Source organism: Kryptolebias marmoratus, linkage group LG18 (genome assembly GCF_001649575.2).
Source record: "Kryptolebias marmoratus isolate JLee-2015 linkage group LG18, ASM164957v2, whole genome shotgun sequence".
NCBI lineage: Eukaryota > Metazoa > Chordata > Actinopteri > Cyprinodontiformes > Rivulidae > Kryptolebias > Kryptolebias marmoratus.
The window spans coordinates 14,159,896-14,178,387 of record NC_051447.1 but is presented as its reverse complement, the minus strand read 5'-3'; the positions used below and the strand labels follow the sequence as shown (position 1 = coordinate 14,178,387).

General features: G+C 39.1%; 2 protein-coding genes across 2 annotated transcripts in view; one reads left to right on the top strand and one right to left on the bottom strand.

The window, feature by feature from the left end:
* Nucleotides 1-3,239, top strand: part of ccdc146 (coiled-coil domain containing 146) — a 50,729-nt gene extending 47,490 nt beyond the window's left edge. The window contains exon 22 of the mRNA XM_025005675.2: nt 1,975-3,239. Within this exon, the coding sequence (XP_024861443.1) occupies nt 1,975-2,175 (201 nt within the window). The 3' untranslated portion in view covers nt 2,176-3,239. The remainder of the gene's footprint in view (nt 1-1,974) is intronic.
* A 1,485-nt stretch (nt 3,240-4,724) lies between these two features.
* Nucleotides 4,725-18,492, bottom strand: part of LOC108235122 (gamma-secretase activating protein) — a 33,082-nt gene continuing 19,314 nt past the window's right edge. The window contains exons 26-33 of the mRNA XM_017414920.3: nt 17,782-17,877; nt 14,439-14,509; nt 14,158-14,252; nt 12,485-12,604; nt 7,961-8,022; nt 6,088-6,192; nt 5,919-6,015; nt 4,725-5,729 (exon numbers count right to left, since the gene is read on the bottom strand). Coding sequence (XP_017270409.1) covers nt 5,629-5,729; nt 5,919-6,015; nt 6,088-6,192; nt 7,961-8,022; nt 12,485-12,604; nt 14,158-14,252; nt 14,439-14,509; nt 17,782-17,877 — 747 coding nt within the window. The 3' untranslated portion in view covers nt 4,725-5,628. The remainder of the gene's footprint in view (nt 5,730-5,918; nt 6,016-6,087; nt 6,193-7,960; nt 8,023-12,484; nt 12,605-14,157; nt 14,253-14,438; nt 14,510-17,781; nt 17,878-18,492) is intronic.

Genomic DNA, 18,492 nt, shown 5'->3' with positions numbered 1-18,492 from the left:
GTTTTATATACAGGGATCAAATGAGTATTAAACCAGTCCTGCTGTTACCTGGTTAATTGGTGATGCACTAAAATACATGTTCTTACATTCGTTTCCCACTTCCAGGTACTGGTTCATGACAATAAAAATACTTTGCAAGCACAAAACCAAATTATAAGTGAAAAAATAGGAGGAACCCTTCACTGATTTACGTCGGATTACTGCCGATACTCCAAATAGTGTTTATTCCTGTCTGTTTATTGCCCGTTCCAGTTTTATTTTAATAGCCATTTGTCCTTTTTTTGCGCACTCCTCAGATCGTATGCCAGCAGATACACTGTCCATGAGAAAACTGCATCTTTTTCAAGCCTCAGTGAGTTTAGCCACAGTTTATTTGCGTGTCGCTGTGGGGTGGAGGTCAAAGAGTGTCACGAGGAAATGTACACAGTTGAACTGGATTTCCTTTCCTCGACAGGAGGAACAGTGATTACACCCTGATCCATCACCCAGGTTGGGTTCAAATCAATCCTGCTCTCCACTGTCTGTGTTCTGTAGACCATTTTATCGACCTTATCAAAGCAGGAAAAAAGAAAAAAAAACATTTCCTTGCACAGCTAAAATGTACCCTAACTGAAGTGAGTTATTTGTGCTTGCATTTCTTCAGCACAATTTATATACAAATGCTGGGATCAGACCAGTTTAGTTGCTTGTGAGTCACCCATAGAAGAATTGGTTTCAGCTTTGGCTCAGATCTTAACATGTTAAATCTGTGTAGAGATTTAAATGCAGAAATTTCAGGTTTGAGGATTTACCCAACAGGGTTCACTGCGTTTTGAAGTCATTGTATAACCGCTCTAATTGTTCATGAGCACTGAATCCCTGCAGGCTGCAGTTCTTTGAGGCTTAAAAGCAAAAGCTCATCTAACTTGTGGTTTCTGAGCTCCAAACTAGTCTCTGTTAAACATTGTCTTCACAGGTATTTATGTATGCTAGCCTTTCAGTCCGGTGGATGAAAACACTCCCAGTTTTAGCTATTTTTCTTCTTTATTCCAGTTTTTGTGTTTCTGTCTCAAATTGTCACTATATATTGTTTTTCTATTGTCTTCTTTTGTAACCATTTTAGTTCATCTTGCTGTAGTCTTTAGTTAGTTCTATGACCAATCTACATCTTTTTAAAGTCACTCAAGTCTCATTTTATCTTTGTTTTAATACATTGTATTTTCTTAAGTCTGTGTTGTCTCTATCCTGTCTCTTTGACCTTGTCTTCTTTCCTCTTTGTAGTAATTTATTTCTCTTTATGTAGTTGTTTGTCTGTCTTCAGTTGTTTTGTGTCCCATTGTTAATAGAAGATGATTAGTTCTCACCTCTGATCATCCAAATTTTGCAGCTACGGACAAGTTTTAGGTGTGATGCCAGTCAGTGATGACAGCTCCTAAACAAGTTGGCGTAGATGCTGCTAAATGATTTGATCTCAATTTGGAGCAAAGAAGACCATTGAAGATTATTGCTCATGTCTGGGATCTGATAAAGTTTGATTTACCACCTGGTACCACCTGGTGCCCACTGGTAGTGCTAATTGGCTGCCAACAGACACTAGCAACCATCTCACAAGTGTTAATTGACAGCACTTGCCTTTTTCCAAACAGTTTGACTATTTATAATGTTATTTGCGAGAAACTATCTGAAGCCTCGTGTTTTAGGCCAAGATGTCAGACGACTTCTTTGGCTCTTTACCTTAAAGTATCCAGCATTCAGCACTCGACACAGCATCACTGTTATTTCCACTTCGACCCAGCTTTATTTTCAGCTCATACGCTGGGTTTGCCCGTGCCCTTGTGTTTGTCTTTAGCTCTTATAAAAAATTAATTGCATTGTTGATTATTCCATTTACTTGATTAAGTTTAGGGAAAGTTAAAATTCAAGTATTTCATTCAAGGTCATGCAATCTTAGATTAAATATTAAAAACCCCTTCTGGTGTGTGTGTGTGTGTGCAGCTTGCTGAGGAATATGAATGGAACCAGATGCCAAATGGAGAGTACACCACTGCTGAAGCCCGCCCCAACGCGTACATCCCCCAGAACGACTCTCTTCCTCTGCCCAAACCCTACGGCGCTCTAGCCCCATTTAAACCGTCCCAACCAGGGGCCAACATGAGACACATTCGCAAACCGACACTCAAACCCTTTGAGACGTGATAAACATCACACATATGCAGATTACTGCAAAAGATGTACAGCTAAAAGACTTTTCCTTTTTCATTATCAAATATATCCATTAAAAATGTACTTAAGGAATTACTAAGATTGCAAAAAGGAGAATTTAAAGGACGTATTGCATTCCTACCTTCTAAAATTCTAACTACTTCTGCTTCCTCCTCTTGACTTTTGAATCGTCACAGTTTAGGAAACCACTGTTGTTTAGTCATTTGAGCTGCATCTGGTCATACTTGTTTCTGTTTTTTTATATCAATTTACTGGCAGTGTTTACACTCAGCTTCCAGTACCACTAAGTACCGTAAATGACAGAGAAGATGATGGATTCAGGGGGAAATGTGTTACATAATGTTCACCAGTATGGGTGTGTATTAATTTCAGTGCCCAGCAACATATCACAACTGTTTGGACTTACTTTCTTTCGAAAACAAACTCATTTCTCAGGGAAGCCTTGAATATTCCTACACATTTTTCAGCCTTGTTGTTGTTTTCGCCCTTCACGGTTGTAATCTTTGAATAAATTGCAATGGGTTTAAGCTTTGTGCAAAAATAGGGACGCCTGCATTATGCCTGAAATGATAAATCTGGAGAAAGAAGCTCGAGCACTGAAGGAGCATAGAGAATGACAAAGAGAAAGGAGAATTTAAATGAAGCGGATAGCAGCGAGAGGAAAGCAGCAGAGGAGAGTCAAAGTAAAAAACGGGATGAAAGAGGGGCTGTAAATTGACTGGAGAGTTCAGAGTTGGTTACTTGTGACCAAAAACAAAGTCGATTCCCTTTGAAGCTTCTAAAAAAAAAATGCCGGGGAGTCTGCCGGGGAGAATTTCTTGAACACAAAAATAGTGCAGGAATAGGTGACTAAAAAAATAAAAAAAAATTGTAAAACAACTGAAAATAATGAGGATACAGCAAACTTTGCTAAACATATTCAATAAGTGGGTAAAAGAAATGCTGTAGATCAAAAACAAAAAGTCCAAAACCAGTTGTGGAACGACCAGCGTGCACCAAGTGAGACCTGGCTGGAGCTGCTCGCTGCGTGAGTCAACTTCTGAAGAGGTAACCCTGTGATACGACGTGCGTGTGTGATCATCCATTGCAGAGTCATGCTGAAAGCTGTCAGATTAACTTGGCCCCTCGCTGTTAGCTTGCCACATAACACTGACTGCATAACAGTGTGTGGGGGAGGCAGTCAGGGAGAGAATGAGCCATTTGTTTACTCTAAACAACAACAAAAAATCATTTAAATGTTGGGAATATAATGCAAGCATAGACAAACTACACAGAGTGTATTCTTTGTTAAATCTGACTCTGTTTGTGTGGTGACAGATTACTTTCTGAGTTCAGTGGCTCTCCACCGGGTATGTCACAAGAATCTGACAGCTTTTAGAGACTTTCATGCCATTTACTACTTCACTGAAGGCTGAGGTTGTTTCTCACTTTGTCTCAAGGCTCTAAGGCAGCTAAAAGGGAATTATTCAAAAAACGTGACGCACATCTTTAAGGTAGAGTTCACATTTTTTGACATGGTGTTCTGTGGTGTTGTTTTTTTCAGGAGTCTGTATCTTACCTGTAGTAAACAGTGCTCAGAGTCATATCAAAGAAGCATCTCACTGGGCTGCGACTGTTGGGGGCAAGTTGGGAGAAAACACCCAAAATTTTCACCAGGATTTAAACTGAATGACACGTTTGCATAAATTCACAGTAACAACTGGGCAAAAAATTTGCCAGGAGTTTACATACAAATCAACAAGCTAAAAATTTCAGGGACACAAAGGCAAGCTCTGTGACTCACGCAAGGAAATCAAGAACCCCCACCCCCCACCCCCCGCAAACATAAAAACCATTTTGGAAATTCCCTCGCAAATGTCAATTGCAAGTTGTCACCAACAGTCCCTGCCCTTTGAGATAATACTTTGATTTTGAATAATGAGAGAAAAAAAGTATAATTGCCTATAATATTTCACTTGTTTGCAACAAATTGCAAACAGCATTTACTCGTGTCGCAAGGCTTCACTTGTCGCTGGAATTTTAAAGACATTTGAAAAATTTACACAACAATTCGTCAGATTCCTTGCAGGCATCTGGAACCCATCTAAGCCCTTTCAGTTTGTTTTTATAATTCCAGTGTGCTAGGACTGTTTGTTGTTGTTGATCTGTAAAACACAAGTTTGACATCATAAACCACAGACCAACATGTTCTTCACCACAAATGACCTCGCATTTCTGGCTCTAACATGACAGCAAAGGTTAGGTAAAGGTTTATTAAACAGTGTTTTATGAACCTCTATGACATTTTTAGTCGTTTGAAAACATCAGAAATCCTCTTTACCTTTGGCCGCAGTGGCACTTGCTGTTAGATTGACTCTTTGTCCAGAACTGCTTATTTTGATACTCCAAACTGAGATGAGTGAGGGCCGTCTATACAGGTAAGATACTGACTGCTGCTAACTCCAGGGAACCCCACTTTGAAAACTCCAAACTGTCCCTTTAAATAGTTAACAACACCTCTTCTCAGTTTTAAAAGTGTTGAGATAGAAAAGAAAAAAAAATCTTTATTTACATTCCATTTTACCCAGCATCTTTTGGTGTAAACAATAATTTAAAATGTTTTTTTTGATAAACATTGAGCAATCACAACATGAGGTGAGACATAAAAAGCATCTACAGTTTCATACTGGATGGTTAGAAATACTCACCCAAATCAAGATGGGTGGTTTGATAAACTATAATTACTTCCTGTGGCTTTTATAATTCAGATTCGGTTATTTTACACAAACTCTGCACATGCGAAGATCAGTCTGTGTGTTTATGCATTCAGCTGCAAAGCCTCTGTGCAAATCAGTGTCAAAAATCGGATTTAATGCACAGCGGACCATATCGAGTCGCGCCGTCTGCAAAGCTTTTGTCAGCACGTAATCAAGCTGATGGGATGCAGCGGCATTACAGGAAGGAGGGGAAGAAAAAACATGTTTGATTTATAAATACCGTTAACAATGTTTGATGTCGATGTTCATTAATTGTATGGAAGAAAGAGCTTGAGGGAAGAATTGTTGCTGCTAGAGAGAAGTTCTTTACATAAATAGCTGCCTGCGGTAAATGGCTTTCAGTATAAATTTTCCTCCAGCTGAAGTTGTTATAATTTTTGGTTCCTGTTCACACATTTGTGTGTGGTGTTTAATAAGGTGATGCTCTGCCTCTCGTGCAGGTGGATTCTGCCCACGGTTCCATCCATCTCCGCCTTCGGTCCCACCCTAATTTGTCAAACAGTGAGAACTTGTTTATGAGCAATCTGCCTCTCATCTTTCGCCCCTGAACGTCCATCCGTTATGCGCCTTCAAGGCCCAGTCAGAGGCAACTTTTCCCTCCCTCGAGCAGTTTCTCCATCCATCCATCCCACCCCTCGTCCTTCGGCGGTCCGTTTTCTTTCCACATCCTTCATTTTGCCTCAAAGCCCAGCCGGATCAGTGTTTGCATCAGAGCCGTCTCCTCCACAAACCTGGCGTCCACGTTCCCCTGCTCCTCGAACGGGTTCAGAGCTGTTCGGCGCGAGGAAAAGGAAAAATGAGAGGACATAGCATTACACACTTCATCTTTCTACTCTTCCTGCTCCTCAGAGATAGCAGTTTTTACTTCTTTTTTAGCCAAACTTGCACATAAATCCTCTACAGGCCGTTATATCTGGACCAAGCAGGACATATACATTCACGCACACACACACACTTTACCTTGTGCTTCAATATCAGAGAGTATTTTTGCCAAGTAGGTAAGAGGAAGAAACTCAGGCCTGAAGTCGGGCTTGTCTTTCTCAGTGAATGGACTTCCCTGAGGACAAGGAGACACATTAAGACATATCTGTAGCAGCTCCTGAGACAAGTCACCTTAAAGATAAAGTACCTTATTTTTGCTGTGTTTCTCCAGCAGTTTTTTGACGTAATCTCTGGAGATTGAACCTGAACTGACAGGATGATCCCACATGTGGCAAATCCTCTTTTCCATAGGCTACACACACACACACACACACACAGAGGCAAAATATAGTTTAAATTTTAGGCATGTAGCTCCTGTTTTCAAAAGAAAACAAACAAAAAAACAACAAAAAAAATCTGATTCCCTGGTGGCTGTGAACAGCTGTCCTTTTCTTTTGTACCAACTGGAAAGCAAAAGCGTTTCTGAAGAGCAGACTGCTAATGAGGGGTACCAGAGCTGTGAAACGCAAACCACAGTAATAAATCACACTGAAGCAAACAGACACTTCAGGTGTGAGTGACAGGAAGATACAATCCAGCTTTTTTAATCCAGTCTGCTCCGAAAATAAAAAAAAAAAACAGTTGATAGAAAGTTACTGATTCACATCAAAAGTAGCGACTCTCAGAGGTGAAGTAACGAGTTTAAGATATTTTTATTCACCTCATCACCTGAATGAAAACCTTTGATCTGGTTATCTTTTTTTATTGCCACAAGAAAAGTTAAGGAAGAATTTGTGACTGGAGTAGGTAATATACTACAGTTATTTAGGGGGAAAAAACGGCTCTAAATCAGTCAATTTTACAGATATCGAGCTAATATTGGGTGTGGTAGTAGCTGTAAGGCTTTCCCATCACAAACTTTGATCTTTTAAATTCCACACAAGATCTTTGTTTAAAACTTTAGCCTGCAAGACGTTAGGCGATGTGCATTCTTTCATGGAATTCCAGGTCTTTAATTTATTATTAAAGACTTTGGCAAGTTTAGTCAAGGTCCAGATCGTTTATCTCCTGTCTTATAACTCCCCTGGAGTGTGTGTGTGTTTATGTGTGTGTTGAACCTGTTAAATCTCCCCCAGTAAAATTGTGATGGTCAGGAAACCAAACGGAAACACAACACACTCAATAATACACCGCTACATATTTATCCACACATGAACACATAGAAGTTACATAAGAACATAAACACTCATATGGTCCCATCTCCACCAACCTGTCCTCTGCGAGCACACACACTCACACACACACCAGCTGGTTACACAAGTGTTCTGTGATGAGCCTGAGGGGGGCTTCAGGGAAATGAGACCCAAAATAACTTCAAACTCATAATTGGAGCGAAGTGCGAAGTTTTGGGGAAGAGAACCGCATGAGAAAAGATGGAAATTTCCTTCTGACTAACAGAACACACTACAATGGCCACAGCTTTTTTTTTTCCGCCCAGCAAATGGGAACCATTTACTGCTGCTGGAAATAATTCATCTCCCCTGGTCTCATCTATGAGTTTTCTTAGAATCTTGGTTTGTGAAAGTAAAAATTTGAAGAATCATATTTATTTTGTGTGCAGCAAAATATTCAAATCCATTGGCATCATTGGTAAATTTTGTAGTTTAGATAATCAAAATTTTTTTATAAATTTATTACACTTTATTTAATCTTTTTAATATTCTGTCAAATTAATTTATATATTAAAGTTACAAATCACAATAGTTTAGAGCATATTTACTCAATGATATCATGTTTGTCTGTAGAGATATTCATATAATTTTTACTCATTTGTTTCATGTGTTTGAATGTATTTCACATTTATTTGAATATGATTATTAAATCTTAACCACTTTTTGTGGCTTCTATTGTACGATTAAATCAACTAAAACCATAACTTTACAATTCAGACCTCTGAATGGTACTCGTCACAAGTTAGTAAAATTTCTTGAGATTTCCATTCCCCAAACCCCATTAAAACTAATCCAAGCCGATCATTTTTTCATAAAACCTCCCTTTATTGACCACACAGACAGCTGTACCTGAGGAAGCCTCTTAAGTATGCTGAACTTCAGCCTCTCATTGGCCTCGCTGTTGTCCAAATCTAAAACACAAAGACAGGAAACATGCTCCTTATTACTTCTATGGAGACAAAACCTGCTTGAGAGGATCAATTAACAACTTCACACATCGTCGCTGCACTTTTGACTGAAACGTTTCACCTTTTCAGATAAAGATAGGACTATATTTTGCTTTAAAAGGTTGTGGGGAAAAAAAAAATAGTACATGGGGAATTTATTAGAAGCCTGCACCCATCAGGTGCATCAGGTACACATGAACGGTTCTTTAATTAATCTCTGGGAAGAAGTGATGCACGGAACATTTGACATTAAGAATCTTGAGATATTAATTTCTCCCGATTTTAATTTTGAAACCAGTTGAATGCAATGCTTTATACGACCATTTATTAAAACCACATCACCCAATCTGAATGTCAAAAGACTCCAAAGCACTCTCCATATGGTAAAATGCTTGGATTTTTTTTTTTTTCATAACAGTCCTCTAGACCAGTAAACAATAAGTCCAACGTGTTTCTGCATATGTGCCTTCCTCAGAGAATCAAACAGGTTCAAACAATCTTCAAGCCTTTTTAAAGAAAAAGTCCACCATTAGGAGTTCTCCACCTGCAATGAATCTCCAATCAGCAAGTCCCCGCCTCGAAAGGCCATTTGGTCTCAAAAAGGGGTAAAAAACATCATAGAAAGGCAAAACAATGAATAACCGGAAGGTTTCAGAAAACATTACAGGTGAAGCACTCTTTATAGTCGCCTGTTAATTTAAAAGGACTTCAGGAAATCACTTTAAATCTCAGAGGAAGGAACTTATTGATGGATTCTTGATTATGATGTCATGAACAACTCAAGGACTCAGTCCTGAATTTGAGCTCAACTCTGACCATTTATGGGTTCATGTGTGCATCTTCTACAGTTGCAACACCACTGTGTTCGGGGGGGGGGGGATCTGTCCGCAGACAAATGGAGACAAATTTAAACATCTGTCAAAGATTTGAGAACCAACTCCATGGTAGACGAACTCCGTGTGAGGCATTTAATTTAAAAAGTCTTCTCTTGTTTAGATGTTTGCAAGGCTCTGTAGAGTTCTAAAATGTTAAGAGTTTCCTAAATATGGGATGTTCGGTGCAAGCCAACGAACTAACAGCGCTGTCTAAAGATAAACCTGCTTCACATCATTACCACTCCAAGCTTCAGCTGTAATCAATCCATGCTTGACTTTAACCCGCCTAAACACTCCATCCTCAAACCTAATCAGGACAGCAGTAATGACATTTTTGCCTCATTTGGATCATGCTTTAGTTCCCACAAGAACTTCTGGTCCCAGCAGGGTTGGTGTTTATATCAAGAAAGGTCACGTACACAAGTTAAGGTACAGATCCTCAGTGGGAAAACCTGTCCAGTCAGTCCACAAAGGCATGCTCACAAAGTTAAAACAGTACATGCTACTCCATACTGACTGGTAATGAACTTATATAAATTTTCTAAAATTTATTTCATAACAAGCACTTTGGGCCTCCATTTAAGAGCTGTTCTCATGTGCTCATCTGTTCATCACAGTTCCTGCTTGGGTTTTGTGGCTCTTTGGGCAGTTTTAAAAGGTAATCTGCAGAAGGTGTGACACAAATCAGCCAACCAGATGGTTGTGGACTCACAAAATATATTAATAGATGACATATTAAAAATTCGGATGAAACCGAACAAGAAAATGTTGCCACATTAGCTTGGTGAGGCAATAAGGAACATTTGAGCTGTTAAATGTTGACATCAAGTAATTCTGCCATGAACAAGCCTACACTTTGCCCTCTTTGACTCAATGTGGAAACACAAAGCTAATGTAGTCAGACAAATAATACTAAATATTAAAAATCAAATCCGTAGCAAGGAAGAGTGGGCACCCTTTCACAGATTTATTACATTTTCAGATCTTTAAAATCAGAGTCAAGTGTTACAAATTGAATGCCAAAGATTAGAATTTCTATAAAAATACCAGGTGGACTCTTTGCGGCTAAAGAATATTGCATCACCATATAAAGATTTAAAAAGCCTTCAGGTGAAACAGTATCGGATGCCTTAGAGAAACCTGAAGGATTTAGAAAGATCTCCAGATTATTTAGGAAAAAAAATGCACTATAAAGAAATGAAACCACAAGAAGCGCAAATTTTAAATGATTGGTAGTTTACCCAGGATTGGAAAATTACTGCTAATTTTTGTGTACAGCTAGTAAAAACTGCATCCAAGGCCCTGAACCCACATTGTACTCACTTTGGCTCGCTTTGTGCCCACCTTGGCAGCCGTCCCACGTTTATGATCTAATTTTCTGAAGTACACTTTTGACATTTGATTTGGGACATTTTCTTTTTTTTAATAGTTATTTTTCATCAGCGTGGTTTTCAGACCTGAGCATGTTTTCTGCCAGAGGAGAGCCTCCGCGCAGGTGCCAAATTCTAACTCTTGCGTTCTTGAGAGAGATTGGAGACACTCGCAACAAAATCAACAAGGGTTTGAGTTGCCCTGACTATTTTGAGAGAAAATTTTGGGCACAAAGTTTTTACACATGTTCAAAATTCAAGCAACTAGATTTGGAGACTGAAGATATGAAACTGGAGACTTGTTGCCAACCTTTGCAGCTCAGAAAGATACTACCTTAAGACAACTTTGGGAGGATTTGATGAACTATGTAACCAAGTTTTTTGGCTCTTTTATAAAAATGTTGCAAATCATTTGCATGTGCTTACGTATGCAAACATGTCATAAGTACAAATTCTGTGTGATTCCAAGTGAAAATTTGCATTTTTTTTCACAAATGTTTCCAAATAGTTATGAACACTTGCAGCTCAGTGAGGTACATGAGTTTATTTAAAATGCATAAAGAGTAATGCAAACATATGATGGACTAAAAGTATCTAGCTACCTTGGCGGCTAGATATTTTTATTTTTCATGTACTTTTCTAGTTATCTCAAAGAATACGATTTGGTAGCAAAATGTAAAAAAATAACTGGACAAATCTTAAAGATTGAGTCAGTGTTGAAATGATCAAATGTTAAATTTCATCAATTAGCTTCAGCTATGCTTTAGATTTTGAAATTTGTCATAGTCTTTGAAGTTTTTACATTTGCTTCATTGTTTTGTGTATTTGTTGTTTCCTCCGCTCTTCGTTCCTGGTTTGTTTGTTCGTTTACCTCTTACCTTCTGCTCTCCCCACACCTGCTCTGAATCTCGTCAGCCTTGAGTAAAAAACAGTCACCAGTTTTTCTTTGTACCTTATGCTGGTGTAGATTCTCAGTCATCCAGGCCATGGTAAATTAAAAAAAAAGTTAAAATACAAAAACAACTGGACTTCTATTCTGTAGCTGAAGACGTTTCGCTTCTCATCCGAGGAGCTTTCTCTTTGTAGCTTGTAACTTTAAAAAAACAGAGTTTACATCATTTGCAATCTCTTGCCAGACTGTTTTGCTGAGAACGTTGTCACAGAATCAGCAGTATTTACACATCAGGATTCACAGGAGTGATAAATATAAATGCCTGTTTGTTTTACAACAATGGGATCATAAAGACCAAGTCTAAAGAAGCTTGAGACATCAAACTATTCAATTATTCCAATTATCATAGGTCAAAACTGAACCTATTGTCCAATGTATCGTCTTATACGCTGACCACCAAGTTGTTACCAATGCCTCTCAGATTTATGTGCCTTTGCAGCTTATTTTCAGAAGAAGCAGCATGTTTCAAACCCCTTTATTTCAATTCACTGCAGACTTCAGAGACGGGTAAAAGAAAAGTCTCACAAGCTAAGGCAGTAGATTGCTGTAATCCCTGAAAACTCTGTCTGCAGGTAGGAGCAGAGCACAAATCATCCTGCTTTATTTTACCTAATGAGTGCAGGGATTCAGATAAAAAGGAAACATCAATGCATAATTGGAATGTAAGACCTAACAAGAGGTGAAGAAGTGTTGCATCTGCACATACGGAACATTGTAGTCATGGGTGGGGGGAGGCCACCCTATTTCAATTGCAGGGTTTTAAAATAATCTGATCTTTACCAGGTTCCAAAACTCTTCAAATCTAACCTTAGGTGTACAAAAACACAACAAATTGAACCATGTTTTTATCTATTAAACAAAAGCCAAAATGGAAAAGCTGTGTGGAAGACCTAAAACGTATTATGTCCTGATGCGTAAAACCCTACATTTGAAAGAGGATGAACTTTTTTTTCTTTTTTCGATAACTATAAGCAGTGTGAGGGACAGATACAGTTTGTTCCCCGTGCCGAACTGAAAGAGAAAGAAAACGCAGCCCAAGTTCAAAGAAGAACTTTGAAAGCCCGTCAGAAAGCCCGGACAACAATTGCTCAAAACCACTTTAAGAGATTACGAGAAAGTCCTCTGAAGCAAATTATAAAGAAGTGAGGGATGACTCAAGTCTTTTTGCAGAGTCCTGTACATGATTACATTTGAGCTTTTTTTAAAAAAGCGAGTGTGCGTGTATGTACCTTTCATGAGACGAGACACAAAGGTTTCGGTGAGCTGCAGGAAACCGTGGTCAATGTACTGTAAAAATGTGTGATGAGGGAGGCAACGAACAGCAAACACAGCAAACAGGGTGTGATAGCCTGGAGAGAGGCAAAGACACAACACGGACAGATGAGAGCAAAATGAAACTCACAGCTTTTTTGGAGAAGACACTGCATTTTTAGCACATGTTCACAACCTACTGCATGCTAACATTTACTAGTTAACCATAAAGTTTTATTTTTCTTTTGTGTGAGTTTTTGTTAAAGAACTATACTGTTAACTCCAACAGAAACTGACCTTTGAATATTATGTGTGGCACTGTCTGCATCAATATTCATCTGACTTTGAGAGAAACAATGGAGAGAAATGTTTTGATTGATTCACAACAACCAGGGGATTGATTTAAAATTAAGATGCATCATGCTGGGGTCAATGCTTTAGAACTCGAACAAAAGGCAGGTCTTTTTAACCAATCTGGATGAGGGAAAACGTCTCTCCCTCTTCATTTTCTACAGCCTGATAGTCAGTGAAGGTCCAAACTGACCTTTGCTGCAACCAAACCGAATGGATCCTCTTATCTCTTGCAGTTTCAGATCCTTCCATCCAAGGATCTGTACCGACCCCCCAAAAAACCCCACTGTGTCCAACAGTCCTCTTTGAAAGGGCTGTTGGACACAGGTGAAGGACACTGGACCAAACGCTGACCTAATCTTTCCGTTACAGCCTTGATTCCCAACAGGTCCTCGTTAAGTGATCATCGGAGGTTCCTCGCCCATCCATGGGTGTGCTAAGGACAACCTTCAACACTCAACTAACTCGGACCCAGGACGTGGACTAAACAGTGGAAGACTTTCTCCAAAATGGTCAGACTGCTCCTTTTATTTTCTGTGTTGTTAGGGTTTGTCTCATGAATAATGTATTTTAATCATTATTCTGGGGTTGGTAACAATCAGACTTACAGGTATGACACTAATTCTTTTATTTGGGGTTTCTTTAATCACATAGTTGGCTTCCTTTCTCTTATCCCACCATGTTTTAACAAAGTACTTAATTAATATTTAAATATCTGAATGCCATGTCAGTTTAATAACCTTTTAACTATAAAGTTAACTGGAATAATTCATTCATATAGTAGCTCATCCCTTGATGTGTTAATAATGTAAATAAACTCCTTTTATACTCAAAGTAAGGTTGTTTTATAAACCAAGTTGAGGCTAACTTCCAATATGATTATTATGTTTGTTTATTGTCACATATGTAATTGTTTTTTTATTTCCCAAAGCATTACTCAGACTTTGCATTCCAGCTACATTATACACCTTCTGTCTCATAATTACACTGCCTTGTAGAGTCACATTGTCTTTTTTTTTTGTCTCCTTCCTCACATAGTTAAGGATTTAGATTTTATTCACAAGTGACTAAAATGATAGAATTGTGTAACAAACAGAAGCAAACACTGTAAAATGAATTCAAACGTATTCACAGTCTGACTAAGCCGTATCAGGACATTGCTAATGCTAACTACTAATGCATGTTTCCGTTGTTGCTCAGTGGAAACACTTTTTTTTAAATATTATTTTTTTATTCCGGTTGACACAGAGACAGACCGGATTTATAAAAAAGTGCAATTAATTAATTAACTGTGTGATACCAGGTGGGAGGGGCAGGCAGAGGCCCCGGGTGGACTCCAGGATCCGAAGCATGAAGTGAAACACAGACCACTCAGCTGGGCTGGCCTTCTGCATCCTGGAAAAGGCACAAAGTAATTACAAGAGGCTGGTTATGTAACACGAGCACATGATGGGAACAGAGGTCACGGACAGTTTCCTCATTTAAACCCATAAACACAGGCGGATTGGTGTGGATAAATATTTTATCAGCATTCACTGAAACGATTCTAAACTAGCCAAAAAACCAAAAAGGACTACTTACAAGCACATAACATGAGGACCAAGTTTGTACTTCAGCCAGACCGACTCCAGCATATGTCTGATCAGCTCCAGCTACACACACACACACACACACACACACACACACACACACACAAACACACCTCAGTGTTTTGCTCCATTAGATTCAAATGAAGCTAAAATCAGTCGCTTGGAAACTTTGCCCGACGCAAGCATTTTGACTGAAACACCTGAAAAAACATGCAATTTGAACAGTTTTTTTTTTTCCTCCTGCTGTGATCCTTTCTTGGAAATGAACACTCGTATACAATCTGTTGTTCCACTTCCCTTTTTTCTTTCTCCCCCAATTTCCGCATTTCATTTCCAGCGAACACATTTCGGCATGCACGCGCCGACACTTTTGACTGATCATTTTATTATCTTTGACTTATTTGAAACCTGCTTGTTTCCACCATCGGCTGGTGCTTTGGGTCGTCTCCTGAACAATAACAGGAAGCTGATGTGGCTCATCCACATCCTGAACACCAGCAGGAAACCTGCACCTGATGCCAGCCACATCACCCTCATCTGACCTCAGGGTGGAAATCTCAATTAGCTTCACTTATGTAACAAACTAAACCAAAAGGAAAAAATAATAACAATAATAATAAATTCCTCCCCAATATATTTAGGTAAATTTGCATATTTGAATACTGTCATCTATGTTCATGACATGATAAAACAAAATGTACAACCATCTATTTATATTATATTGTAAAGAAGGAATGCACATCGCCCACCTCCTTGCACACCAAAGTTACACAAAGACCTTGTGTGATCTGCTAACACTCAACATATGTGACAGAGATGACTTTCAGCTGCTACCACACCAAATTTTAGCCCAGTAGCTAATAAACTGGCTGAGTTATAACTATTTTTGTCTGTTGAAGTTGATCATCTGTGGCGACCATCTTGAAATGAGTTGACTCCAAACGTTAATCAGCTGTACTTGAATATCCAAAGATTATTTTCTGAGTTTCATATAAAATACATCCAATGAAAGATTCAATATCCTATATATAATGAGATATTTCAGCATTTATGTCAACGTTCTAAGCAAAGATCTAGCTCACTTTGTTTGCGCTTGGAATATGAGTTGGAGGTGACTTACTACCACACCAAATTCTAGCTCAATACCTGTAATATTGGCTCAGTTGTAGCCATTTTTGTGCTTGCTAAAGTTGATTAGCTGCAGCAGTGATCTTTAATTGGTCTGACTCCAAAAGTTAATCAGTTGTAGATGTATATCCAATTATTATTTACTGAGAATTTTATTAAAATTAGTTCAGGGGATCTTGACATACTTTGCTAACAGACAAATGAACACTTGCGCACACAGACACAGACAGCTGCATGATCACCCAGGATTTTAAATATCAAAAAAATTCAATTTTCTTTATTATTATAATTACAAAAAGGAAGGTTGTTAGACAACCACTGACTCATTTGGCCTTTCTAAAATAAAATAAATCAAATCTAGACGTTGTAATTTGTCTTAATGAGCGGCTCAGCGAGAGTAAACGGAGTAACCTTGGGGATAGACTAACTTCCCTCTTACATAAACAAGAATATTGCAGCCAGTTTCATTTCATTGCGTTAGTGTTAAATATGCACTGCTGCTTTTAGTAATTCATGTTCGGCAATTAGCAGGTTTTTCTTCGCCTTGACACCGTATTAAAAAGTAAAAGGCTCCTCGGTTGTTTGTAGCAACAGGGGCAGGAAATAAATATCGGTGACAATAATGTATACTGGAGCCGTAATTTATCAAGCCAAGCTTTCCTGGCTCTTAAAAGCCGTAATCTATTTCGTCCCTAACTTCTCCCCTGTGTCAACGCAGCCATTAGTCTCAATAAGCACCAACAAGAGAAGGAGATGTTCTTTATTTGTAAGGGGGGATGGGAGGGGGGGCTTTTCGAAAGACTTTTCACAGCATGAGTCAGCTTGACGTGGAAGCAGGCGGTAAGTTTGCCGACTGCACTTAAAAGAAAGTGTCCCTCGGGGGCTTCTCCTCGTATGTTTTAAATAAGTCTGTGTTCCACTCAGCTGAATAAATCCAATAATCGCCTCGCGTGTCTAAGTCGGGGCAATGCCAAAACGATTACAGGCACACCTATTTTCCATCACATTCAGTCGGATTCTGAAGGTAAAAACTTCTAAGCCTGTTTCAGCAAAATACAGAGCAGGGAAGATTTTTTTTATTTTTTTATTTTTTTTCTTGTCATTTGCAAGTCCCAAAACGGGGCACATTCTGCTTTCTATTCAATTCCAGTCTTACCCTTGGCCTGATTTATACCGTGGTGTTGATGTATGCTGTATGTCTGCTTTCAGTGCCTCAAAACTGTGGAGGGATTTACCTCGCAGGAATACTAAAATCCGCCTCTACAGAGCCAACGGTCTCCACGAGACTGGGACAGACGGTGTCTTTTTACTTGGTTATGCAAAGGACGTCTGAATAATTAACACACCATCTCATGTATTCATTCCATTAAAGTAAGAAAAACCTTTAAAAGTAAGGCTTTAAAACTTGAAAGAATATAACTTGGAGATTCTTCTTCCTCCTTCTTCGCTGAGTTTCTGAAAAGCAGATCTTTATTCACCAACCTCCTGCGTTTTAGTTGCAGGGTTCAAATGGACGAAATGACAACTAAACTGGACAAAATGGGAAAAGAAAGTTTAAAATGTATAACTGCCCTTATCTTTTTGTGTTGTTTTAGTTATTCCTGTCTTATTGAACTAATCATGGTCCCCAACATGACGTAGCTTTACTTCCTGTGGTAGTATCTTACTGGGCTGTGTCTGTTGGAGGATGGGTAGCAACTCAAAATTGTGAGAAAATAGTGAATTTTCTGTTGCAGCCTAACTGAATTTTGAGTGTTTGCCACAATACAATCAGTATTGGTCTTGATGTGACAAATGCATAGGGGTGGCACTGCACCATTGATGGCACTATTGGCTTTAGCTATCTTCTGGCTACTTTTGGCTAGGCTTTTGGGGGCAGTTGAGTTTCCAGCTGGACACTTTCTTTTAAATAATGTGATTTACTGTCAGTGTTTTGTGAAAGTACTCACTAACAGGTGTCAGTGATGTGCACCGAAACCCAGAGAATTCAGTTTGTTTAAGAGGACCAACAGAGTCCCCCTGATGGCTTCCAGCACCCCTCTAAAGTGAAACATCAAACCATTTAACTATAAACTGACTGATGTTTTTCCACTGAGGGATCCCTGCTGTGCCACTTAGCCCTCCAGTAAAGAGAGAAATTAAATAAATAGAACTTCTAGAGCTGCGACCAACGCGCACACACACACATAAACACACAGTGTACTAACCAGTTTGGCTACGTAGTTGACAACCAGTGAGTCAATCTTCTTCTTCCCCAGTCGAGGTAGATGCTTGTTGAGATGCTCTCGAAGCTTGTCAACTGTCTGCAAATGTAAAACACAAATACTCATTATTTTCTAGGCATGCATGAGTGTGTGTGGAACTTCCGAGTGAAACTTTGTGTTTGCGTGCTTCTTTGCATATTTTGGAGGCGAGGTGGAATAGAGTTCACACACCCTAACTCCAATTTCTAAAAGTTTCTACTGGAGAAGGGGGGAGAAAAAAGAGGAGAGGCACCGTGGACATGAGGGGTTGACGAGAGTAGAAGAAGAAGAAAGGGGGTTTTGGAGGGAAATGGGAAGGCACAGGAAACAAAGTGAGGAAGGGTTAAGAAGATGTGAATGGAAGAAATGATGGACGGACTAAAAAAGGCAAAGACAAGAAGACCGGGTCACTCTAAGAACAGCTGAGAGACTTCATCTCCTCTGAACTCCATTAAACTGAAGCTATCTGCTCTTTAAAACCTGTGCTGAGTGCAGGGAAAAGTACAAGATATGAAATTGTCCATCAAACACTACACAGTAGGGCGAAAAGAGCAGGACAGGGACCTTAAGATTCCCCTTTTCTTTAACAATGTCGGCTCTTCTGAAGCGTAGCAGGAACTCTGCTTTAACAGATGATGATGGGGGGAAATAATAATCAGTTGTCAGCATTTCACT